This window comes from Trachypithecus francoisi, unplaced genomic scaffold (assembly GCF_009764315.1).
Source record: "Trachypithecus francoisi isolate TF-2019V2 unplaced genomic scaffold, Tfra_2.0 Lachesis_group14, whole genome shotgun sequence".
NCBI lineage: Eukaryota > Metazoa > Chordata > Mammalia > Primates > Cercopithecidae > Trachypithecus > Trachypithecus francoisi.
In genome coordinates, this window is record NW_022681459.1 from 59,463,280 (window position 1) to 59,489,503 (window position 26,224).

Genomic DNA, 26,224 nt, shown 5'->3' on the forward strand with positions numbered 1-26,224 from the left:
CCGGCGCTCAGGCTCAGCATATGAGAACCCACAGCTCTCTTAGTTCCCTCAGTATTTATTGATCATTATCTTTACCATTGCCCCTAAGGTAATAGTGGGGGGAGCGTCAGTACGAAAACATGTGAACAGAGGTCTCTGTGTCATAAGTTTAAGGAAAGGTGCTGTGCTTTGATGTGCACGTATACAAACATATAGGCATGCATTAAAGAACAGTATTGCAACCAGCATTTCTCACTTCCAGCTGTAAGGTGGTTTCCTCCTATCTCAGTAAATGGACCATACAATTGGGTTTTACACGGAGACATTCTATTCCCAGGGATGAGCAGGAGACAGCTGCCTTTCTCTTAACTGCAAAGAGGCCTTCCTCTTTTACTAATCCTCCTCAGCACAGACCCTTGACGGGGGTGTGGGACTGGGGGAGGGGCAGGTCTTTCCCTTCCCAGGAGGCCATCTCTCAAGCTAGCACATGGGGAGAAACCTTGGACAGTACCTGGCTTTCCTAGGCAGAGGTCCTGCACCTTCTGGAGTGTATTGTGTCCCTGGATACTTGAGATTAGAGAATGGTGGTGACTTTTAACAAGCATACTGCCTTCAAGCTCTTTTTTTTAACAAAGCACATTCTGCATAGCCCTAAATCCATTAAACCTTGAGTCAACACATCACATGTCTCTGCAAGCACAGGGTTGGGGCTAGGGTTACAGATTAACAGCAGCTCAAGGCAGAAGACTTTCTCTTAGTACAGACAAGATGCAGTCTCTTATGTCTACTTCTTTCTACATAGACACAGTAACAGTCTGATCTCTTTTCCTCACAGGCCTGGCCTTGCTGCGGGGCTCAAGAACTCACATTCCCAGTGTTGAGTCTGGCAGCACGAGGTCTTCATAGTTCCAGGCCCAGAGCTACAGCTAGGCTGTGAGCGTGTGTTTGCGCTGTAAGAAGGAGCTGATGATACTGGCCACTTGCTGGGGTTCGCTCATGTGGACATAGTGATTGCCTGGAATTTCTACAAACTGGAACCGCTGGAGGAGAGAGAGGGTGTGTGGTGAGGTGTGTCCAGAGGAGCCTAGGGAGCTCCATAGGCACTGGGATCAGGGCCCTCCCACAGCCTTCTGGCTCCCTGCAGGGCAGGAGCACCTCCCATGGTGAGTTTCCCACACACTCAACTTCTTGGAGCTGGGTCAGTCCATAGCACCCCAGGAGGTGTGTAAGCCCTGGCGACTTGGAGGCCTCCCAGCTGAGTTGTGAAGTTGCATGGCGGCGGGGAGGGAGGGGGACGGGAAGACAGGGCGGGGCTAAGGCCAGGTTGGCTGTGATTGTATTAGAGGAGGTCCCCTTGAGAACAGATAATGAGATGAGGACCTGAGCAGCCTGTGGACTTGTGTGCCTGCCTTCAAGAAGCCAGACGGGAGGGCCCTGCCTGCCTTGGCTCTGACCAGGCGATCGGCCAGCCACAGGTGCGCTTCTTCCCTTTGTGACACCAGGAAACCTGCAGAGGCCCCAGAGTCAGGTGTTTGTGGGTAGGTGACCGTGAATCACCAGGTGCTCCCAGGAACCCGGGCACAGCCACCCCCACCTACAGCCAGCACACCCACTGGCACGATGGGTGCGGAGGGATGAGGCAGCCAGGTGTTCTGCTGTGGTTTGGGAGCCTATAAAATGTGAGACTAGGCTGGGTGCGGTGGCTCCTGTCTGCAAAAGCAGCACTTCAGGAGGCCAAGTCGGACAGATCGCCTGAGGTCAGGAGTTTGAGACCAGCCTGGCCAACATGGTGAAATCCCGTCTCTTAAAAATATAAAAATTAGCTGGGCATGGTGGCAGATGCCTGTAATCCCAGCTACTCAGGAGGCTGAGGCATGAGAGTCTCTTGAACCCGGGAGGTGTAGGTTACAGTGAGCCGAGATCTTGCCACTGCACTCTAGCCTGGGCAACAGAGTGAGACTCCATCTCAAGAAAAAAAAAAAAAAAAGTGGGACTATTAGGTGGGCATGATGGTGTGCACCTGTAGTCCCAGCTACTCAGGAGGCCGAGGTGGGAGGATCACTTGAGCCCTGGAGTTTGAGGCTGCAGTGAGCTATTATTGAGCCATGGCACTGCAGCCTGAGCAACAGAATGAGACCCTGTCTCAAAAAATAAAATAAAAACTGTGGGAGCCGGGCGCGGTGGCTCAAGCCTGTAATCCCAGCACTTTGGGAGGCGGAGACGGGCGGATCACGAGGTCAGGAGATCGAGACCATCCTGGCTAACACGGTGAAACCCCGTCTCTACTAAAAAATACAAAAAAAACCTAGCTGGGCGAGGTGGCGGGCGCCTGTAGTCCCACCTACTCGGGAGGCTGACGGAGGAGAATGGCGTAAACCCGGGAGGTGGAGCTTGCAGTGAGCTGAGATCCGGCCACTGCACTCCAGCCTGGGTGAGAGAGTGAGACTCTGTCTCAAAAAAAAAAAAACTGTGGGCCTGTCTCTGGCAGTTGGGTCACCTAATTGTGCCTGGCCCAGGAAGGAGGGTGGGTACTCCAGGACGATAAAAGACTCTCCCCACCAAAGGTCTCTGTTTCCTGAATTCTGACGACGTGTGTCCCCAGGCCTCTAGGGACTGACCACAGTGGAACGTGAGGCCTGAGAGATCCTGGCGGTCACTTGTTGGGCCTGGGGCCAGACCAGGGGTCTTCCCAGTGCATGAGAAGAGATGGGTGAGGTGGGACCAGAGTGGGTGACAGTGGCCGGACACCAGGTGCCTGAGCCCCGCCTTACCTCTTTGAGGGTGGACTTCAGCGTGTGTATCATGAACGACAGGGACTCCTTGTCAGAGTAACTCTCTCTTCTCACATCAAAATATCCGTGGACTGCTCTGGAAAGTGAGGAGTTGGGGTTGTTGGGGTTCATCTTAGAACTGCCTCCCAGCACTGCCCTCCTCCTGCCCTGGGTTCAGGCCTCTGAGGAGAAACCAAAGCCTGGGCTACCCCACCTCCCACAGCTGGGTCCCTTGACCCTGGGTTGGATTTGAGGTTCAGTTAATCTCAGCTCACACTCAGCTGGCACAAGCCAGGCGCAAGCAAGTGCTTAAGATACAGCCCTGCTGGGGCGCAGGGAGTTCAGTACTTGTCCACAGGCACAGCCCTGAATAGCAGAGCTGGGATCTGAACAGGCTCTGGAGTCCACACTTGCTCTGAGAGAATTTACATCTTACAATCCTCCCATTGAAAGTCTACAATCCCGTGGTTTTTAATGCGTTGAGTTGTGAGACCATCGTCACAATTACAGAACATTTTCATCACCCCCACTGAAGTCCCGAACCTCTGCGCGCGCGCGCGCACACACACACACACACACACACACACACACACACCCGCAACAGGCTTCCAGTCCTGAGCAACCATGAACTGGCTTTGTCTCTGCAGTGTACCCTATTTGGACTTGAGCGTGAGTGCAGTCATACAACACGTAGATGGTTGGGTCTGACTTCGTCCACTTAGCGTGAAGGTTCATCCACGCTGGAGCCCATCTCAGTGCTTCGTTTCTTTTTATGGCTTAAAAATTGTCTATGGTGGGCCAGGCACGGTGGCTCATGCCTGTAATCCCAGCACTTTGGGAGGCTAAGGCGGGTGGATTATGGGGTCAGGGGATGGAGATCAGCCTGGCCAACATGGTGAAACCTCATCTCTACTAAAAATACAAAAGTCAGTCAGGCGTGGTGGCGGGCACCTGTAGTCCCAGCTACTCGGGAGGCTGAGGCAGGAGAATCGCCTGAATCCGGGAGGCTGAGGTTGTAGTGAGCCAAGATTGTGCTCACTGGTCATGGAGCCTTTCCTGGGCATGCCCCCCGCTGACACCTATGGAAAGGCATGGGACGGCCCTGGCCCATCCCCTGCTGCCTGAGCCCTCCCCTCCTCTGACCTTCCTCCTTCCACGACCCTGCTGCCAGGGGGGCTTCCCGAAAAAGATCTTGAGCCTCAGCGGTGTGGGCAACACAGAGAACTTAGAGCCTCATGCCAGGGCTCCCTCCCGGAGATTCCTGTTGCCCATGTGTCTTTTGGGGGTGACTGAAGGGCACTTGGTCCAGACTCACTTGATAAACAGGACATGGGCCTGCAGCTTCCTGATGGAATGCGCATACAGCTCCCTGCTGACTAAGTCAACACTGTTCTCAGGCTGCAGAGACAAAAGCATGGTGAATTCCACCCTGGGTCTGAGCCCAAGACCCCACCACATCACCACCTCATTGAAGGCTCTTTAGCCCCTGGTGGCCAGAGACTCCTGCCCTCTCCAAGTCTGTTCTCCCCTCTTCCTGGGCTCCTGGCTACCCCAGCCTGATTCCATTTCCCATACTCCTTTGCCACCGGGTATGGCTGTGTGATTAAAGTCAGAGAAGTGACTTGGGCCACTTCTGGGCCTGGATTTTAGGACTGAGGTGTGGCCCTTCCACACCCCTTTCCCAGTCCGTAGGCTGCACCTCATGCTGTCCCCTGCCAGCGTGGGACAGGCTTCTTGCCAGCAGGAAGAAACTTGCTGGGACCACAGTGCAGGATATGGGCACTCCATCATGGCCCTTGCTAGCCTCCTCCACAACCTACCTGCCCTGTCTTGTGACAGTTTCACGTCTGGATGGTGGGGGTGCGGCCAGCTCCAGTGAGATGTGCTGTAGGTGTGACACTAAGCTGGATCTGAAAAACTTAGCATGCAAAATAATGCAATCAAGCTTTATGTTGATTACATCTGAAATCACATCGTGGATGTTAAATAAAAATATGAGAACAGGCCGGGCGCAGTGGCTCAAGCCTGTAATCCCAGCACTTTGGGAGGCCGAGACGGGCGAATCAGAAGGTCAGGAGATCGAGACCATCCTGGCTAACACGGTGAAACCCCATCTCTACTAAAGAATACAAAAAACTAGCCGGGCGAGGTGGCGGGCGCCTGTAGTCCCAGCTACTCGGGAAGCTGAGGCAGGAGAATGGCGTAAAGCCCAGGAGGCAGAGCTTGCAGTGAGCTGAGATCTGGACATTGCACTCCAGCCCGGCGACAGAGCGAGACTCTGTCTCAAAAAAAAAAAAAAAAAAAAAAAGAGAACAATTGATTGATAGAGCTTATTTATTTATTTATTTATTTATTTTTATTTTGAGACGGAGTCTAGCTCTGTCGCCCAGGCTGGAGTGCAGTGGCCGGATCTCAGCTCACTGCAAGCTCCGCCTCCTGGCTTTACGCCATTCTCCTGCCTCAGTCTCCCGAGTAGCTGGGACTACAGGCGCCCGCCACCTCGCCCGGCTAGTTTTTTGTATTTTTTTTTTTTCGTAGAGACGGGGTTTCACCGTGTTAGCCAGGATGGTCTCGATCTCCTGACCTCGTGATCCGCCCGTCTCGGCCTCCCAAAGTGCTGGAATTACAGGCTTGAGCCACCGCGCCCGGCCTATTTATTTTTGAGACAGTTTTACTCTTGTTACCCAGGCAGGAGTGCAATGGCGTGATCTCAGCTCACCGCAACCTCCACCTCCCAGGTTCAAGCGATTCTCCTGCCTCAGCCTCCTGAGTAGCTGGGATTACAGGCGCCCGCCACCATGCCCGGCTAATTTTGTATTTTTAGTAGAGACAGGGTTTCACCATATTGGTCAGGCTGGCCTTGAACTCCTGACCTCAGGTGATCTGCCTGCCTTGGCCTCCCAAAGTGCTGGGATTAGAGGTGTGAGCCACTGCGCCCAGCCTTGGGCGTGTTTTAATATAGCTGCTAGACAAATTTTAAGTTCCATGAGGCTCACACTCTGCTTCCTTCGGACTGTGCTGCTCTGATTTGAGGACTCTAAGGGCAGGAGCTCTCAGCATTTTTTCTATCCCTAGTTCTCAGCACACAGCAGCAAGCAGGGCATTCTGAGTGGATTAATTCCGGGAAGCTCCTGCAAGGACCAGCTCCACTAAGTGACAGCTGACACTCCTCCACCTCCACCATCGTAAATATAAAATTGCTATGGCTGTGAACACACAGACACACACACACATACCTGAGAAAACGCACTGCCTTGGTTCCACCCTGGCCCTCCAGCTATTTTCTACTACTTAGACTAAAATGACCTGAGGTGCCTTTCCTGAAACAGGGGTTCCCATACTGTCCTCAAGGCCTGCGTGCTCTCATATGGCAGCTGCCACATCTCACAGTGGGGTGTGACCAAGCCTTTCAGGCCTGCACACAGGAGGGGCTTCCTGGACACAAGGTGAACAGGTAAACTTAACCCCGTCTCTACTAAAAACACAACAATTAGGCTGGGCACAGTGGCTCATGCCTGTAGTCCCAGCACTTTGGGAGGCTGAGGCAGGTGGATCACCTGAGGCCAGAAGTTCGAGACCAGCCTGGCAAACAGAGTGAAACCACATCTCTACTAAAATTACAAAAATGTAGCAGGGCATGGTGTCCGGGACCTGTCATCCCAGCTACTCAGGAGGCTGAGGCAGGAAAATTGCTTGAACCCGGGAGGCAGAAGTTGCAATGACCCAAATTTGGGCCATGGCACCCCAGGCTGGATGACAGAGTAAGACTTGGTCTCTAAATAAATAAACAAATAGAATGTGGGTGCTTTGCTTCAGCAGCACATAGACTGCCAAATTGGAAAAATACAGAGAAGATTAGTGAGGCCCCTGTACAAGCATGATACGAAAATTTGTGAAATGTTCCTTTCCAAAAAAAAAATTCAGATCACCTGAGGTCAGGAGTTCAAAACCAGCTGCCCAACATGGTGAAACCCCGTCTCGACCAAAAATACAAAAAATTAGCCCAGCATGGTAGAGGGCGCCTGTAGTCTTAGCTACTCTGGAGGCTGAGGCAGGACAATCGCTTGATCCCGGGAGGTGGAGGTTGCAGTGAGTTGAGATCGCACCACTGCACTGCAGCCCGGGTGACAGAGTGAGACTCTGTGTCAAAAAAAAGAAAAAAAATTATGAAAAAGATTTTGTTTTTTGTTTTGTTTTGAGGCAAGGTCTTACTCTGTCGCCCAGGCTGGAGTGCACTGGTACGATCTCGGCTCACTGCAATCTCCACCTCCCTGGTTAAAGCGATTCTCCTGCCTCAGCCTCCCGAATAGCTGGGACTACAGATGTGTGTCACCACGCCCGGCTAATTTTTTTATTTTTTGGTAGAGACGTTTCACCACATTGGCCAGGCTGGTCTTAAACTCCTGGCCTCAAGTCATCTGCCCGTCTTAGCATCCCACGGTGCTGGGATTACAGGTGTGAGCCACTGCACCTGGCCAGAAATTTAAAAAGTAAAAAAAAAAAGAGGCTTTTGGGCCAGCTCCATCTTGGAATGTGTATGTTCTGCAACTTAGTTTATGTCCTAACGAAATCTTTCCATCCCTGAGAAGCCTCTCCTTCCAGCGTTATGGGTGACCACGGCTCTCACTACAGAACAGGTCACATAAACCATGGTCCCTAAGGACAGGGAAGGGGCATCTCCAGAAGCCAGACTGACTAGGATCTGGCAATAAACTCCCACCACGAAGGTCAGCACACACACGGGACAGGCCACCAGGGACTGAGTATTGGTGGGTAGGGGGGACCACCCAGCAGCGGGTATTGGAGTAACTAGCTGTTCATCTAGAAAAACAATTACAATGGCTGAGTGCAATGGCTCACACCTGTAATCCCTATAAACTTTGGAAACTGAGGCAGGTGGATAGCTTGAGCCCAGGCATTCAAGACTAGCCTGGGCAATGTGGCAAGACCCTGTCTCTACAAAAGTGAAAAACTTAGCTGTGTGTGATAGTGCACACCTGTAGTCCTAGCTACTCAGGAGGCTGAGGTGGGAAGATCACTTGAGGCCAGCAGTTTGAGGCTGCGTGAGCCATGACTGAGCCATGGCACTCCAGTCTGTGTGACAGAGGGAGAGCCTGTCTTTAAAATTAAAATAAATAGACTGAACATGGTGGCTCACGCCTATAATCTGAGCACTTTGGGAGGTCGAGGCAGGTGGATCACCTGAGGTCAAGAGTTCGAGACCAGACTGGCCAACATGGTGAAACCCCATCTCTACAAAAAATACAAAAATTAGCCGAGCCGGGCGCGTGGCTCAAGCCTGTAATCCCAGCACTTTGGGAGGCCGAGATGGCGGATCACGAGGTCAGGACATCGAGACCATCCTGACTAACACGTGAAACCCCATCTCTACTAAAAATACAAAAACTAGCCGGGTGAGGTGGCGGGCGCCTGTAGTCCCAGCTACTCGGAGGCTGAGGCAGGAGAATGGCGTAAACTCGGGAGGCGGAGCTTGCAGTGAGCTGAGATCTGGCCACTGCACTCCAGCCTGGGCGACAGAGCGAGACTCCGCCTCAAAAAAAAAAAAAAAAAAAAAAAATTAGCCGGGTGTGTGGTGGTGCCTGTAATCCTAGCTACTTGGGGGCTAAGGGAGGAGAACTGCTTGAACCTGGGAGGCGAAGGTTGCAGTGAGCTGAGATCGTGCCACTGCTCTCCAGCCTGGGCAACAAGAGCAAGACACTGTATCAGTAATAATAATAATAATAAAATTAAAGAAAAATAGAACTTTTAAAACATGAAAAAAAGAAAAACGAATCACTACCTCACACCATGCTCAAGAACAAATCCCACACGGATCAAAGACAAACACATTAACATTCCCAGACCATTGGCTGACACCCTGGTCCAAGCCTCATCTCTTGGCCTGGGCCTGGGGAGCAGCTCTCAGCAGTCTCTCTGCAGTTAGAGCGTCCCCACCTCTAATGACAGTGTCTGACACGTGTCCCGTGTTCTATCGTTCTTGAACATCACAAATAGCACAGGCTGAGCACCTGAAGCGACAGCAGTGTGCGAGGCCACTCAACACACATGACCTCACCTAGTCTCAACAACAACCTTCAAGGCAGGCCCAGGGCGTGGCTCCCCTCGCCAAGCTGCTCAAAACCCCTGAATGAATGAAAGCACTTTCTTTCTGCCATGAGACAACCAAGGCTCAGAGAGGGTAAGCACCTTGCCCAAGGTCAACAGCCCCTCAGTGGCGAGATGGCCAAGTTTCTATTAATACAAGTGCTCCAGTGACACACTTCCAGGCCTCCAGATGGGACGCTGTTTTTTTGAGAACTTTGGCATCCTGCCCCTCCCCTCTTCACAGCCTCTATCAGGAATCCCGCTCTCAACAGATGCACCGAGCTGACTTTCAGCTTTTCCCTGTGCAGTGGCCAGTGCCTAGAATATCTCCTCTCCTCACCTCCACTGACTCTATTTAATGCCACTGAAGTGCACACTTACAAATGCTTACATTGACAGTTATGTATTATGTTATCTATGTAATTTTCTTTTTCTTTTTTTTTTTTTTTTTTTTGAGACGGAGTCTCGCTCTGTCTCCCGGGCTGGAGTGCAGTGGCGGATCTCAGCTCACTGCAAGCTCCGCCTCCCAGGTTCACGCCATTCTCCTGCCTCAGCTCCCGAGTAGTGGGACTACAGGCGCCCGCCACTTCGCCCGGCTAGATTTTTATTTTTTAGTAGAGACGGGGTTTCACCGTGTTAGCCAGGATGGTCTCGATCTCCTGACCTCGTGATCCACCCGTCTCGGCCTCCCAAAGTGCTGGGATTACAGGCTTGAGCCACCGCGCCCGGCCCTTTTTTTTTATTTATTTATTTTTTTTCAGATGGAGTCTCGCTGTTGCCCAGGCTGCAGGGCAGTGGTGCAATCTTGGTTCACTGCACCTCTGCCTCCCATTCAAGCGATTCTCCTGCCTCAGCCGCCCGAGTAGCTGGGATTACAGGCATGTGCCACCATGCCTAGCTAATTTTGTTGTTGTTGTTGTTTTTGTATTTTTAGTAGAGAAGGGGTTTCACCATGTTGGCCAGGCTAGTCTCAAACTCCTGACCTCAGGTGATCCACCTACCTCGGCGTCCCAAAGTGCTGGGATTACAGGCGTGAGTCACCACGCTCAGCCTGTAATTTTCAAAAACAACAAAAATGCTAACAGGCAAACTGTGGGAGGGGGGACGCAGAGGCAGCGGTACTCACCCAGGAGATCCTCTGGTCTCTGTTCAGAACCAGACCTGGAGGCAGAAGCACAAAGACAGTGGCGTCAGTGCTGTCCGTCAGGGTCAGGGGACACTCCGTGACTTTGCTGGAACCCCCCAGGCCTTTCCAGCCAGGGCTCATTTCTCTCACCTGCCCCCGACGTCCTCAGCTGCCCAGGACTCCCTGTCCTGGGGTCCAGCTGGACCAGGGCTCGACCATGGCCGCCTGACCACGGACCTGTCAGCCCACACGGGCCCTCACCAGCCACCCCAAAGGGCCGGTGCAAAATGAGGGCAGGAGCTTAGGCTGACAGCCGGGTAGATGGTGGAGCTCTTGTCTCTGAGAAACTCATTCATAGGAAAAAGCAAGTAAGTACCAATCGTGTCATCGTTTGTTGAGAAGACATTGAATGAAAAAAGAAACATGAGCGGAGTTGCGGGGCCTGGGTGGTGCCAGCTTCAGCTTCGGGTGCTGACTTGGTTCTCTGCCCCCATCCCGATGGTGGCCAACAACTCGGCCTCAGCTGCAGGCTGAACACGCGGCAGTTCCTTCCCGAGCAATGTCCCCTCGAGAACGGCCTGCATGGGAGTGTCCAGAAAGGACAGAGGGTCCCCTGTGGCGCTGGGGGTCATCGCAAGCTGGAAGCTGCCGGCGGTCGGAAGGGATGGAGACGTGAACTGAGGGGTGTTTGTAGGGAACCCGTCCAGCAGGACACACGGGGACTAGAGCTGCAGGTGTCCACATGGATAAGGGGCAGGGCCGCTCCCTCCCCCATATAAATCTTTCTCAAATACCTGCATGGCCAGGCCTCCCCACCACTCCTTCTTATTTTTCTCCATTGCACTCTTTTTTGAGACAGAGTTCCCTTCTGTCGCTCAGGCTGGAGTACGGTGATGTGATCTCGGCTCCCTGCAACCTCCGCCTCTCGGGTTCAAGTAATTCTCCTGCCTGGAATCTCAGAGTGGCTGGTACTACAGGCACCCGCCACCACGCCCAGCTAATTTTGTATTTTTAGTAGAGACGGGGTTTTGCCATGTTGGCCAGGCTGGTCTCAAACCCCTGAGCTCAGCTGACCTGTCCACCTCCCAAAGTGCTGGGATTACAGGTGTGAGCCATCACGCCCAGCCCTCATAGCACTTTCTAAGGCACTTCATCCTTTGCCTATTGACTGCTTCTCTCCTCTGCTAGAGTTCAGCTTCCACGAGGACAAACAGTTTGGTCTGCCTTGTTCACAGCTGTATCCTCAGGACCAAGAACTGTGCCTGCCACATAGGAGGGGCTCCCAAAGTGCTTGCTGAATGAATAGACAGGTGTTTACCTCTGGGTGGGGCCCAGGAGGGGCTGGAGAGGGTTCAAAGGAACCGGTGCTTTGCCATTGTTTTAGCTGTGTGATGGGTGCACAGGTTACTGTTACTAAGACTACTTTATTATTTAAACATACATATATAGGCTGGGCACTGTGTTTTGCGCCTGTAATCCCAGCATTCCGGGAGGCCTAGGCGGGTGGATCACTTGAAGCCAGGAGTTTGAGACCAGCCTGGCCAACATGGTGAAACCCCGTCTCTACTAATAAAGTACAAAAAAATTAGCCAGGTGTCATGGCGGGCGCCTGTAGTCCCAGCTACTCGGGAGGCTGAGGCATGAGAATGGCCTGAACCAGGGAGGCAGAGGTTGTGGTGAGCTGAGATGGTGCCACTACACTCCAGCCTGGGTGACAGAGCAAGACTGTCTCAAAAAATTAAACAAACAAAAAAACACTAAACTATACATATATGATATACCAACAAGATTTGTATGGGGGGGCCTAAACCACCTGATTTTAAAGTTCACATGGAAAAATTACACAGGCAAGAATAGCAGGAGATCAGGCACCTGTAATTCCAGCACTTTGGGAGGCCGAAGTGGGAGGATCGCTTGAGACCAGCCTGGGTAATGGAGCAAGACCCCATCTCTACACAAAAAGCTGAAAGATTCGCCAGTCATGGTGGCACACGCCTGTAGTCCCAGCTACTGGGAAGACTGAAGTGGGAGGGTTAAGCCAGGGAGTCAGAGGCTGCAGTGAGCCGAGATCCTGCCACTGAAATCCACCCTGGGCAACAGAGCAAGACCCTGTCTCAAAAAAGGAAAAGAAAAAAAAGGCTAGTAGAAAAATTCTGTAAAAGAGTCATGAAGGGAGACGGTCCCGTCAGATATGAAAATCCTCAGGGTAGGCACGATGGCTCACGCCTGTAATCCCAGTACTTTGGGTGGCCAAGGCAGGTGGATCACCTGAGGTCAGGAGTTTGAGACCAGCCTGGCCAACATGGCGAAACCCAATCTCTACTAAAAATACAAAAATTGCCGGGCGCGGTGGCTCAAGCCTGTAATCCCAGCACTTTGGGAGGCCGAGATGGGCGGATCACGAGGTCAGGAGATCAAGACCATCCTGGCTAACACGGTGAAACCCCGTCTCTACTAAAAATACAAAAACTAGCCGGGCGAGGTGGCGGGCGCCTGTAGTCCCAGCTACTCGGGAGGCTGAGGCAGGAGAATGGCGTAAACCCGGGAGGCGGAGCTTGCAGTGAGCTGAGATCTGGCCACTGCACTCCAGTCCGGGCGACAGAGCGAGACTCCACCTCAAAAAAAAAAAAATTAGTCGGGCATGGTGGCGGACACCTGTAATCCCAGCTACTTGGTAGGCTGAGGCAGGAGAATTACTCGAACCTGGGGTGCGGAGGTTGCAGTGAGCCGATATCATGCCATTGCACTCCAGCTTGGACAACAAAAGCAAGACTCCATCTCAAAAGAAAATCCTCTGTCAGGCCTCTACTTAAAGCGTGTGGTACAGACAATCATAGATAGGCAGTCAGAGACAGACCCAAGTACAGATGCGTGTTCAGTGTCTGACCAGGGCAGCCCCTTAAGTGAACAGGGTAAAGACAGACTTGTCTAAAAATGGCATTAGGCAGCTGAGGAGCCATCAGGAAAAACATGAAGTCAGATTCAAACCTCACCCTGTACACCAGATAAGAATCCAATGTAGTAAATATTTAAATGCAAGTACCAGACCCAAAATAGTATTAGTGTCAAGCATGACCTTTTAACTATGACTCAAATTCCAGAAGCCATACAAAAGACATCTTTTCTTTTCTTTTTTGAGACGAAGTTTCGCTCTCGTTGCCCAGGCTGGAGTGCAATGGTGTGATCTCAGCTCACCGCAACCTCCACCTCCCGGGTTTAAGCAATTCTCCTGCCTCAGCCTTCCAAGTACCTGGGATTACAGGCGTGCGCCATCAAGCCCAGCTAATTTTGTATTTTTAGTAGGGATGGGGTTTCTCCATGTTGGTCAGGCTGGTCTCGAACTCCCAACCACAGGTGATTTGCCCACCTCAGCCTCCCAAAATGCTGAGATTATAGGCATGAGCCACTGCGCCCGGCCTAGAAATCTGTATATTTACATAAAATATTTCCATTTAAAATAAGGGCCCTTGTGCCCTTCCTCCAAAAAATAAAAAGAGCACAATAAAAAATAAATAAAATCTGGGCAATCTATTCAAAATTCCCCCCATACCAAATGTTTTTGTTTAAACTGCACAAGTTAAACAAATCATACCTGCAACCTGAATGCAGCCCAGCTTATGAAGATTTGAACCATCCCCACAGCATGGGGCTTCAGGGCTCAGCTATTTTTGTTTTGTTTTTAAGACAGGGTTAGCTGGGCACGGTGGCTCACACCTGTAATCCCAGCACTTTGGGAGGTCGAGGCAGTAGGATCATTAGAGTTCAGGAGTTCGAGACCAGCCTGGGCAACATGGTGAAACCCCATCTCTATGAAAAATACAAAAATTAGCCAGGTGTGGTGGTGCACACCTGTGGTCCCAGCCACTCAAGAGGTTGAGGTAGGAGGATCGCCTGATCCCATGAGGCCAAGACTTCAGTGAGCCAAGGTCATGCCACTGCATTCCAGCCTGAGTGACAGGCCAAGACCCTGATTTTTAAAAACAAAAAACGAAACAAAAAAAAACACAGGAAAAAGACAGGGTCTTGCTAGAGTGCAGTGGCACAATCATGGTTCCCTGAGGCCTCCGACTCCTGGGCTCACGTGAGTCTCCCGCTTCAGCCTCCCAAGTAGCTGGGAGCATAGGTGCGCCGCCATGGTGATGCCGTTTAATTTTGAATTTTTTGTAGAGATGGGGAGGTCTCCCTATATTGTCCAGGATGGTCTTGAACTCCCGCCTCAAGTGATCCTCCTACCTGGCCTCCCAAAATGTGGGGATTACAAGCATGTGTGAATATGATTGGCCAGGGGCCAGATACTGACACAGACTATCCCTCTGTCCTTAGGGCGCCACAGGCAGAGTGGGCTCCTCCCTCCTTCATGGGAACACTTCAAGATGGTTTCCACAAAGCCAGTATTGTGGGCCTTGAACTTAGATGAGAAGATAAAGACCTCATCTCCTCTGCTCTCTCCCCATCCTGCACCACCCTCTCACACCTCCAGGCCTGTCCTGCCAGCTCCTTTCTCCTCCTGGAGTCCGTGGGAGCAGCTCCCACACCTGCACTGCTTTGCTCAAAAGTCACCTTCTCATGAGGCCCACCCAGACCCTCCTATTCAGAAGAGGAAGTGGAGCTGCAGCCTCTCCAGCAATGCTCGCTGCCCTCCCGACTCTGCCTCCTCCACAAGCCCTCCCCTCCTGACGCACTCTGTAACCCATCTAGAGAACCTCACAGACAAGCCAACGGGCTCCAGAGGCTCCCAGCAGCCAGAGAGGCGGGAACAGATTCTCCCTCACAGCCCTCGGAAGGAACCAGCCCTGCCAAGGCCTTGACCTTGGACTCTGAACTCCGGAACTGTGGGGAAACGTGTCTTGGTGGTTTAAGCTCCAGATTCTGGAGGGATCAGGTTGGATGATGGGGACGGGGGAGGATAGAATGTGAACTCTCAGGTGCTCTGGGGCTGGAGGGAAGGATTTGGGAGGAACTGACATCGTCCTTGAGGCACCTTGAGGTCTGGGTACTGTCTTCTTTTAGGTTATTTCCTTCGTTTACAGCAGCTGGGTCCCAAAAGGCCATAACTGCTGTAGAGGGCTTGTCCGCACACAACGTTCCAGCCAGCTTCCCCAGACCCGGGGGTCACCTCCTTCTCAGCCCTCCCTCTTGCCTGTTCCCTCACCCCCCGACACCCACATAGGGATTCCTGGTCAGCATCCTGCATTCACTGTTTCCTGTGACCTGGACCTAATCAGATTGCCCGGCCTCATCACAGATTAGCTCACTTCTGTGCCTGGGGCTCCCTAGGTCAGCCATCTGTGAGGCATGTCCAGGAAGCCTGGGCCCGGGGTGCTTGACCTCCCCTCCCTATGATGGGTTTCCAGGGAAGCGAGATAAAGGTTCAGAGATGATCACAAAGACCCAACAGGTCCCAAACTGGCAACTGAGACCAAAACAACCCACAGGTGCCGCTCTTTAGACCCTCATATCCATTTCTGGATTCATGACACCTAAAAATCCACAACTCAGCAGATCAACTGCAGAGCTGAGCAACTGGAAATTCTGGCCACACAAGACTGAATTCCCACTTGACTAGCACTGGCCCAGCTGCCTGCCACGGTGGGCTGACTCCAGTTTCAAAGACCCTACGCATCCCATAGCCTCCCTCCCAGCTGGCATGGTGGACTCCACAACACGCCCCCACCCCACCCCCAGGTGCCCGAGTTTCTGACCCCTGCATCACTCAGCACTTTATAAAGGGAAGGCACATACCCACCTTGCCTGATCCGATGAGCACAAAAAACCCAAGACCTTGCTTGTCACCTGAGCAAACAAGGGGAGTTTAAAAGGGAAAGGACTGTCCCAGGTTCACTCAGCGGGCAGTGTCAGGAAGCCAGGCTGTTTCACTCAACTCAGCACATTTTCCGTCTGACGACACCATCTCCCTCCAGCTGTTCCCTCACCTTGGGAGAGCTGCCTCCCGGACCACCCCTCTGGAGCAGGACCTGCCACGAGTCTCTTCTAGAACACTGTGTATTTCCTTCGTTACATCCAGAGAATGTCTAACCGCTCATGTGCCTGTTGACCGTTTTATCATCTGCTTCTCTTCCAACAATCTAGGCCTCTGCCCGGACTCCTCCTTGCTCAACTCCAGGGGGTGCCATTTGTGAGCGGCAGACCCTGGAGTTGTGATGCTGGGGGTCTGGCCCCACTGAGAGAGGGACAGTGGATTCTTGCTCACGGCAGCCTCACCGAGCCGGGCCTGCAGCGCACCTTAGAAAAGATTTCCTGGGCAGGCACAGTGGCTCACACCTGTAGTCCCAACTACTCTAGAGGCTGAGGTGGGACGATGTCTGGAGCCCGGGAGGTGGAGGCTGCAGTGAGCCACGATGGTGCCACCGCACTCCAGCCTAGATGACAGAGTGAGACCTTGTCTCAAAAAGAAGAACGAACGAAAGAAAAAAATTCCTGGGTAAAAAGCAAAGTTGCAGAAATTGCTTGTTCCAGAAGCTTCTCTGAAGCCAAGACACACCACCTCCACCTCTCCATTGTGAAAAGCCTCACCCAAGTCACTCAGCCCCTGGGACGTCCTCACAGCCTGCCCCTGACGCTGGGCACCCACCCCAGGTCCAGCAGAGCATGGCCGCAACATTCACCAACATTTAGTCCAAGAAACCTGACCAAACTCTCCCAGAGTGTGGCTTTCTGGGATGTGCAGTAGCTGTATGGCCTCGCCCGGGTCACTTGGCAACACTGAGCCTCAGTTTCTCCTGCTGTAAATGGAATGAGGGTGAGGCAGGAGGGGGATTCAGTGAGATGCTATTTGCAAAGTGCTTAGTATCCTGCCTAGTCTAGGGCAAGTCCTTGACATCCTCAGTAAGAATAGTTACAAATATACAACGGCCTTGGACAGCGGAGTCCCTTACCTGCAGCCACCTTCGTGGTTCCTCTTTGCAGAAGGAGCTCCCCGCACTCCTCATTCAAGTGGCTATTGGTCTTCAGTAACCTGGGAGAGACAGAAGAATGGTGGGTGCCTGGAGGCCAATAAAGAGAAGGTCAGAGAACGTCAGATGAAAAGGAGAGGAGGGCCGGGGATGGTGGCTCATGCCTGTAATCCCAGCACTTTGGGAGACCGAGATGGGCGAATCACCTGAGGTCAGGAGTTCGAGACCAGCCTGGTCAACATGGTAAAATCTCTACTAAAAATATAAAACTTAGCTGGACGTGGTGGCGTGTGCCTATAATCCCAGCTACTTGGGAGGCTGAGGCATGAGAATCACTTGAACCCAAGAAGCGGAGGTTGCAGTGAGCTGAGATTATGGCACTGCACTCCAGCTTGGGGAACAGAGCGAGATTTGGTCTCAAAGAAAAAAAAAGAAGTGCAGCGAAAGGAAGGAAAAGGGAGGTCACCCACGAAGGGTGCATGTGTTCCGTGATTTTTTTGTGTTTTTTCTTCTTCTTTTGTGAGACGGAGCATCGCTCTGTCGCCCAGGCTGGAGTGCAGTGGCCGGATCTCAGCTCACTGCAAGCTCTGCCTCCCGGGTTTCCGCCATTCTTCTGCCTCAGCCTCCCGAGTAGCTGGGACTACAGGTGCCCGCCACCATGCCCGGCTAATTTTTTGTATTTTTTAGCAGACAGAGGGTTTTACCATGTTAGCCAGGATGGTCTCGATCTCCTGACTTCATGATCCACCTGCATCGGCCTCCCAAAGTGCTGGGATTACAGGCCTGAGCCACTGTGTCCGACCCTTCTTTTTAATTGAGACAGGGTCTCACTCTGTCACCCAGGCTGGAGTGCAGTGACATGATCATGGGTCTCCGCAGCCTCAACCTCCTGGGGCTGCACAATCCTCCCAACTAAGGGTGCCGAGTAGCTGGGACCACAGGCGTGTGCCACCGTGACCAGCTAATTTTTTTTTGTTTTTGATATAGGGTTTCACTGTGTCGCTAAGGCTAGTCTCTACTCCTGGGCTCAAGCTATCTTCCACCTCAGCTTCCCAGTGTGCTGGGATTACAGGTGTGAGCCACTGCGCCTGGACTGTGTCCCGTGTTTCAATGGCATATTTACAGCGGCAGGGTGTGTGTGCGCGCGCGTGCGTGTGGTGGGGCAGTGGGGGGCTTCTCCTCTTTCAGACAACAAATATGTGTGGAGCTCCGATCCACCAGGCCCACTGCCAGATGCAGGAGGCACAAACATGACCAAGTCAGCCATAGCGGGGGTTGCGGGGATCACAGGCCTCGGGAAACAGGGGAGTCAGTAGGCTCTTACTGGACAGTGTGGTTACCTGCAGGGCAGGGAGGGACAACTCGCCTGGGGGTGTAAGGGCAGAGTTCCCAGCTGAGGCCCTCAGGAGTGGGGAAGCCAGTGAGCAAGCACCGGGGAGAATTCCAGCTAAGGGAGCCCAGCCTGGAGTCCCAGAGGGGAGAGAAGGTGTGGAAGCAGCGTGTGCTCGGGGAGAGGCGGGGGCTGAGGTGTGGGGAGGGTATTGGAGTAAGTAAGGGGCATGGCTGGAGCAGGGGCAGAGGGAAAGGAGATAACATCCCTGAAGACCCTGGGAAGCCTGGTGCTCAGTGTGACCCCAGAGAGAAACAGGAATGTTGGGTGAGAGGGAGAGAGAAGCTTCCCCACTTCTCACAGGGTGTCCTCCCATGGACCCCACAGCTCCCCATCCACACCAGGAACTCACCTCTGCAGCAGCTGCTTCAGGCTTAACACGCTCGAGGACTCCTGGGAGGCCTCTACCTGCAGCACGTGCTCTATGGCTCTCCGCTTGTAGGTCAGCAAGTTCTCCACTTCCTAAGGAGGCACAGTTGGCTGGGTGGGCAGGGATCCAAGCTGCAGACCAGGCCTCCGCCCCTCCCAGCCCTGCCCTCTGCTCTCGCTGAGCCCCTCTCGGCAAAGGGCACACAGACCCAGCCCTGGCTAGTCAGCCCTGCGATTCTGAACGAGTCTCTGCTTTGTCTCAGTCACAGCCAGCCTGGTCCTACCTGCGGCCAGGGGCAGTTGAAGAGATCAGGTGGAATGATGGGGAGGAAGGGGAATCTGTGTCAACTGCTAAGTGCTTTGCAAAGGCATGAAATTAGGGTCCAGAGGCCATGAACCATCGGGGTTGGCGATTTCTTCTGGTTCAACAAATGCCGTCATTCTCAGTGGCAGAAAGGGAGGGGCGGAAAGGGTGCCGTTTTGGGGTTTCCGAGCTCCCCCAGGATGCGTGGCTCGCTCTGTGAGGACAGCCTCGGGCCCACTGCCTGGGGCTACAGAGAGGGCAACTCCCATCTACCCACCCCGAGAATGGAGGACAAGAGGAACAAATGCCCCTCTTGACTCACCCAGGAGGAAGCCCCCAGGGCGCTGTGCTTGTCAATTCAGTGGGTGAAATGCAGAAAGAAGGGAGTGTCTGCTGTCTGCCATCTGTGAACTGGATCCTCACAATAGTCCCTGAGCTAGCTGAGCTCATGCAAGGAACATTTACTGAGCCCTTCCTAGGTGCCAGGATTTGGGGAGTGGTGACAAAGAGATGGACATGATTCTTGCCCTTATGGCATCTGTGGTCGTTTTTTTCTTTTTTGGAGATGGAGTTTCACTCTTGTTGCCCAGGCTGGAGTGCAATGGCGCGATCTCAGCTCACCACAACCTCCGCCTCCCGGGTTCAAGTGATTCTCCTGCCTTAGCCTCCCGAGTAGCTGGGATTACAGTCATGCGCCACCACACCCGGCTAATCTTATATTTTCAGTAGAGATGGGGTTTCTCCATGTTGGTCAGGCTGGTCTCGAACTCCTGACCTCAGGTGATCCGCCCGCCTTGGCCTCCCAAAGTGCTGGGATTACAGGCACGAGCCACCGCATCTGGCCGATCTGTGGTCCTTCTATGGACAAAAAAACTGAAACTGACGAGAGTTGTGTCACAACTGAGAGGCTGAGACCTTGGCAAGAAAATGACAGGATGTCAGGGCTGGCCAGGTCATTGAGCCCGACCTCATTTTTACAGGTGCGGGAACTAAGGCCCAGAGAGGCAAAGTAACTTGCCAGGGGTCACCCAGCAGGTAAACAACCAGGCCAGGACCCAGATGCAGGGACAGTACTGGCTATGGGTAGTGGTGGCCAGAGGGGTCAGTACTTGTTCCATCAGTTCACTTTTAGGGCTGTCATGTGTGGTGGTTCAACGTGTACACAGTGCAAAGGCATTCGACTGGGTGTGAGTGCAGTGCGCCTGCCCAGCTGTGTGCCCTACAACATCCTCCACCCATGGCTCCTGCCCTCTTCCACCGCCTGCCACTGGATGATCAGCCTGGCATTCTGCAGATCCCAAGCCACACATCCAGTTTCCAAGGGGTCCCCCACACCCCTTCTCCTGACCACTCCTAGGGGTATAAGCAGCAGAAAGCTGTCCTCTGGTGGAGAGCGCGTCCCTGACTCCCCTTTCCCACCCTCTGCCGCCTTCTCCTGCTTCCCTAATGTCCACCAAAGGAGACAGGGCTGAGAGCACTGCCCGGAGTCCAGGTCCCCCTAATGACAGCACGCGTGAAAGCCCCACTTCTCACACTCGATTCCAGGAGAAGTAGCGGCGAGTCCAGCAAGATAAGTTTATTCACCATCTCAGGGAAGATACAGGAAAACTGTGAGGACAGCAGAAGGGGAGAATGAATAGGGGGAAGAAGGAAAGGACACGCCCACCTTTCCCAGGGGACCCTGGAGCTCCCGGAAACATCTTTTAGGCTAGGGGGTGGGTGCTGACCAAGGGGCCAAAAGGAGAATATTCTATCCTATGGTGTGCCTTCCCCCACCACCCCCAAGTCTGCACCTAGCACTGAACTCCAGACCCTGGTGATGGCTGGACTCCAGGATGCTCTGGGACAGGGTATGGGGGCGTGAAAACATTAACTCTACGAGGAGTTTCCACCGTTTACACCAACTTCCTGGCATAATGACTATTACTGTGACAGGAGGAGGCACTTCCTTGTCCCAGGTGCCTTCTCCTTCCTCCTCTGTGCTCCCCTCCCTACCCCACCCTACGGACCCCCAGTTGGCCACACAAAGCCATCTACTCACCATTCCGCCCACAATGCCACCTGGGGGACAAAAGAGCCGTGAGTGACATTCCCTCACTCCCTCCCCAGCTGCAAACCCTAAAGCTTCTTCCCACCAGTGGTGGAGGGAGAGGGGGACTCCATATGGGTGGCTGGGGGCTCAGTATCTGGGCCGTGATAGCCCCTTCATCAGACCCGACCACTCAAAAGACCACATTTCCCTCATCTCTGTGTCCCTTGCAGCAGTTGCCTGAGGTCAGAGGGTACAGTGGTCAATCTCTGATGCTCTCATCTCTCTGCAGATCTCATAAGTGCAGGGGAAAGCGGTGGGGCAGCAGCTCCTATCCTTCCCTCCCAACCCAACTCCAGGCCCATGTGGCTGCTGGTCAGTGTACTCACCAAAGCTGTGGCCCAGAATGGAGAACTGATTCCATTTCAAGGCTGGAAACATAAGGAGCCAGAACGTCCGGCTGTGCACAGGCTCAGCCCGCCTTTTCGCTTCTACTACCCAGGCTCAGGAAATCCCTTCCCAGCATCTGGAGTGTCCACCCAGGAGACCAGCTTGGGGGAACCACAGGAGGAAGCAAACTCAACTTTCCTAAGATCTCCCGTGAATTGCTGGCAGACCTGGGCCCAGAGCCCAGGCCCCACTTCCAGGCCAGTGCAGCTTCCTGGATCCTACCCCGACTCCAATGATAAGAGGGGCTATCCCAGGGCAACCTCGCGCTGAAAAATACACTGCTTCTTACCTGCCACAACTCTTCGGATCTCACTCACAAAAGTCTGTTGGTAATATGGGACACCTGGGCTGTAATGGGACGAGAGCCCATGACCTCCGAAATCCATGGCAACATAATAAAAATCTGAAACAGAGAGAAGCGGGTTGGAGGGTAGGAAGAGGTGTCTATGCCAGCTGTCTCCCCACCCTCCTCACTCCCCTGCAACCTCCCCACTCATCTTCTTGCCCACTTTCCCCCTGGACTTCCCTTCAGCCCCAGCCTCACACCTTGCGGGAGAAGCGGGATGAGTCTGTCGAAGGAGTTGGCATTGTCCAGCCAGCCATGCAGGCAGAGAACTGGAGGGCCCTGCAGGGAGCCCCAGGCTTTGGCTGCGATGTGGCCCCAGGGCACAGCCAGCTTCAGCTCTGAGATCAGACCTGAAAGACAGAGCTGGGTCTTTCATTCCTTACGTCATTCATCCATGAAGCTGGTGCTCCCTGAGCCCCTTATCTCTGCCTGCTGTGCTTGAGCCAGGGGTCATGTCCAGAGAGACTCAGACCTTTAGTTGCCCCCAGAAGGTTACGGGGAGAGAGAGCCAGACATGGGTGTGGAGACCCCCAGAGGACGGAAAGATAAGCTAAGCCAGAAAAACCTAAGACAGGCCTCACAGCATGCACCGCACTTAAACTGGGGCAGAACCTTCTAGAATGTGCTGGGGCAGATGCGCTGGTCATGCCCGGACCCTACCACTTGCAGGCTGGGTGACCTTGGATAAAGTACTAAACTGTCTTGAGACTCAGTTTCCTTTCCTGTAAAACAGGAGTAAACAGAATAAACAGCCAGTTTCCTTAGCCTTTCCCAAGGGCCAGAGAGGTGCCAAACCCTCACACATGCAGCAGGTGGGACCACTGTCACTCTCACTCCACAGAGCGGGAAACTGAGGCACTGGGAGCTGCAGTACATGCCCAACATCACACTGGGCGACAGGGAAGGAGTGGAAATTTAGGGCAGGCGGTGGGACTCCAGGACCCACTACGGCCCCCAGAGCTCGCAGCCTCCGCCATCCCTGCCGGGCTGGAGACTCGCGCGCCCCCGACACCCACGCGCATGCTCGGCTAACTCAGGGTCTCCTGGAACCCTGTGAGGCCACGTGCGGCCGCGTCCCGGGGCCCCTACCTCCCGGCCGGTCTCGCTCTCACGCCCCGGGACTGCCGAGAAAGGAGCTGCGACACCCAGGAGGGCGACGCCGTCGGCGAACCCTCCGCTCCATCCCGCCCTCCTCCACAGTCCCAATCAGGTGGGTGGGCAGCGGGGCGTTCGCTCGAGGCCTGCTAGTCCCACTGGGGTCTAAGGATACCTGGTGCGGCGTTCTCACCCATCGCTCTTTTCCCGCGAATGCGCGGCCGTCACTCCCTCACACCTGGCTCAGTCGCCGGAGCGGAGAGACGCCCGCACTTCCAGGCTCTGCCTCTAGTCTCCCCCGCCCCGCCCCGCCCCATGCAGGCCACGCCTCCACGCCTCACGCCCCGCCTTCACCCCGCCCTCTCTGCGCCCTGGCCGGCCCCGCTCCGGTGGCCGCCGGCGCCACCCCTAGGCCGCCCCGCCCCGCTGCACTCCACGCAGGCCCTGCAACTCCAACAGTCCCCGTCCGCGTTCAGAAGACCCCGCCTTCTCACCACCCTGCCAGCGCGCCCTGGCGGGCCCTGCTTCCACTCCGCCGGCTCCACCCCAGGAAGGCCCCCGCCACACCCGCCAGGCCCCGCGTTCGCACCACCTTGTCCGCGCCCACCGGCTGGAAGCCAGCAGGGTCCCAATCCCTGGGTAGTTCTGACGGCCGCCCCCACGTCCTCGCGGGACCAGGCCTGGGGAGCAGCCACAGCCCTTTTAAAGGTCCTGGGGTGACAGAGGCATTGAGACATGAACCCCTGTGAGGTGGGTTGGTCTCTTTCCTCTTCTGCCTTGAGGACCCATCGGCGCCCCCTCTTCACTGATTACACCAAATTTATGCCTGGGCATCAGGCTCCAGCCTGACCCCGGGATGGGGACCTGAGTTCCGGCATCTTCACCTCAATCTGTTGTGGCTCCACCAGCCCCTTCAACACAGACACATCCAGCCTCTTCTCTGTCCAGACTATTCGTGGCCTCAGTCCCCCCACTTCCACCCCCCATCCTCATCTTCACACTCACATCCTGTTATCACACCTGGGCCTTTCCCCACCTGCCTCTCCTCACTTCCATTCCTGTGACCCTCCCCTCCTCCCACCCCCTGGGGTGGCTTGTCGTCACCCCAAGAAGACAAGAGAAATCACTTGGCGCCATGCCACCAGCTCCCCGCTGAAGCTCAGCCGTAGCTCCGATCTTACTTCCCTGTGTGGGAGTCTCTGGTGCTTCTCACCGCCTGCTGGAGGGAGGTGGATTCCTGCCCCGGCATGGAACGCCTTCTCCGGGGCCCTCTCTCCTTTATACCACATTCAACTCCAGGAATGTTGGGATACCTATTCTATGCACCTGCTCCCAATTTTCACACTCCTGTATCCTTGCTTACGCTGTTTCTTCAGCCCAGAACACGGTTCCCCTTTGCCTTTACCATTGAAATCATACCCTTCTTGTAAGGCATGGTTCAGAATCACCTGCTCCAGGAGGCGCTCTACGATCCTCCCAGGTGAAACGCATCTCCCCATCTCCATTACTGCTGCTGCCACCTGCCTCTCACCCCTACCTGGTGTGGCAGTCCATTGGGTCTGGCTGCCTCTCTGGCTGAATGTCTGCCCTAAAAAGCGGAAAAAGGTTTCACTCGACTTTGTTTTTTCCAATAGCATCTACTAGAGGACCTTGCACACAGTAGGGCCTCAATCAATGTCTGCAGGTTGAATTGCCTGAGAACTGCTAAGAACTAGGTCCTCTCCCAGCCTCCCTGAAAGGGCTCACAAAAGCAGCAGCAAGCAGGGGTGGGGGAGGGTATGGATTCTGGCGGGAATTCTTAAGATCTTATCTTCTCACCCATTATTTATGGTAACATAGTAGCCGCATCCAGAGTGATAGGAGTGTATGAAGTGTTCACATAACCACTTGTGAGACAGAAATGTTTCCCAGGAGCTCCTCCTTCATCAGCAAGACAAGGCCCCCAAGCTAAGTCAGTGAAATAAAAACAATCACTGACACTAAATGCAGTGTGGTATCCTGGACTGGACCCTGAAATAGACATGGCCAAGAACATTAGATTTTTTTTTTTTTTTTTTTTTTTTTTTTTGGTGAGACAGACATTTACTCTTGTTGCCCAGGCTTGAGTGCAGTGGCACGATCTCGGCTCACTGCATCCTCCGCCTCCCAGGTTCAAGCAATTCTCCTGCCTCGGCCTCCCGAGTAGCTGGGATTACAGATATGTGACACCACGGCCAGCTAATTTTTATATTTAGTAGAGACAGGGTTTCACCGTGAAGAACATTAGATTTAAAGACAAACAAACATGGGGGGCTAGCAAATATGTGTACACTGAAATGTACAGTCATTTATTTATTTTTTTGAGGCGTAGTCTCGCTCTGTCGCCCACATTGGAGTGCAGTGGTGAGATCTCGGCTCACTGCAAGCTCTGCCTCCCGGGTTCCGGTGATTTTCCTGCCGCAGCCTCCGGAGTAGCTTGGATTACAGGCACCCTCCACCACGCCCGGCTAATGTTTGTATTTTTACTGGAGATGCGGTTTTGCCATATTGGCCAGGCTGGTCTCAAACTCCTGACCTCAGGTGATCCCCCTGCCTCAGCCTCCCAAATTGCTGGGATTACAGATGTGAGCCACCTCCCCGGCCAAAATGTACAGTCATTAATGAGAGTGTTAATGAGCGTGTTTTGCTTTGCTTTACTTTTTTTTTTTTTTTTTTTTTTTGGTACAGGGTCTTGCTCTGTCACCCAGGCTGAAGAGCAGTGGTGCAATCATTACTCACTGTAGCCTTGAACACCTGGGTTCAAGGGATCCTCACTTCAATCTCCCAAGTAGCTAGGGCTACAGGAACGGACCATGATGCCCAGCTAATCTTTAAACAATTTTTTTTTTTGGTAGAGATAGAGGTCTTTCTCTCTTTTTTTTTTTTTTTTTTTTTGAGACGGAGTCTTGCTCTGTCGCCAGGGCTGGAGTGCAGTGGCCGGATCTCAGCTCACTGCAAGCTCCGCCTCCCGGGTTTACGCCATTCTCCTGCCTCAGCCTCCCGAGTAGCTGGGACTACAGGCGCCCGCCACTTCGCCCAGCTAGGTTTTTGTATTTTTCAGTAGAGACGGGGTTTCACCGTGTTAGTCAGGATGGTCTCAAACTCCTGACCTCGTGATCTGCCCGTCTCAGCCTCCCAAAGTGCTGGGATTACAGGCTTGAGCCACTGCGCCCGGCCCTTTCTCTCTGTCTTTCTTTCTCTCTTTTCTTTCTTTCCTCTCTCTCTCTTTCTTTTCTTTTTTGAGACAGAGTCTTGCTCTGTCACCCAGGCTGGAGTGCAGTGGTGCAATCTCAGCTGACTGCAACCTCTGCCTCCTAGGCTCAAGCAA

General features: G+C 53.6%; 1 protein-coding gene and 1 non-coding gene across 4 annotated transcripts; one reads left to right on the top strand and one right to left on the bottom strand.

Moving 5' to 3' along the window:
- Positions 1-35: 35 nt before the first annotated feature.
- On the bottom strand, positions 36-23,206 carry SERHL2 (serine hydrolase like 2). 3 transcript variants are annotated; one of them, XM_033233744.1, is made up of 12 exons: positions 23,054-23,206; positions 21,984-22,133; positions 21,727-21,840; positions 21,377-21,418; positions 21,000-21,019; positions 20,492-20,566; positions 18,638-18,747; positions 16,878-16,957; positions 9,982-10,016; positions 4,066-4,148; positions 2,751-2,847; positions 36-1,019 (listed from the first exon to the last, which is right to left on the bottom strand). In XM_033233744.1, the coding sequence occupies exons 1-12, from the start codon at positions 23,073-23,075 to the stop codon at positions 906-908; spliced, it is 942 nt and encodes a 313-aa protein (XP_033089635.1). In that variant the 5' UTR covers positions 23,076-23,206; the 3' UTR covers positions 36-905. The 3 variants fall into 3 exon arrangements, with proteins under 3 accessions (XP_033089635.1, XP_033089636.1, XP_033089637.1); XM_033233745.1 differs by having other exon boundaries at positions 23,072-23,182; XM_033233746.1 differs by lacking the exon at positions 21,377-21,418.
- Positions 6,553-6,658, top strand: LOC117096827. The gene has a single exon (XR_004442662.1). It is a non-coding gene; the product is annotated as a U6 spliceosomal RNA (small nuclear RNA).
- Positions 23,207-26,224: the final 3,018 nt, after the last annotated feature.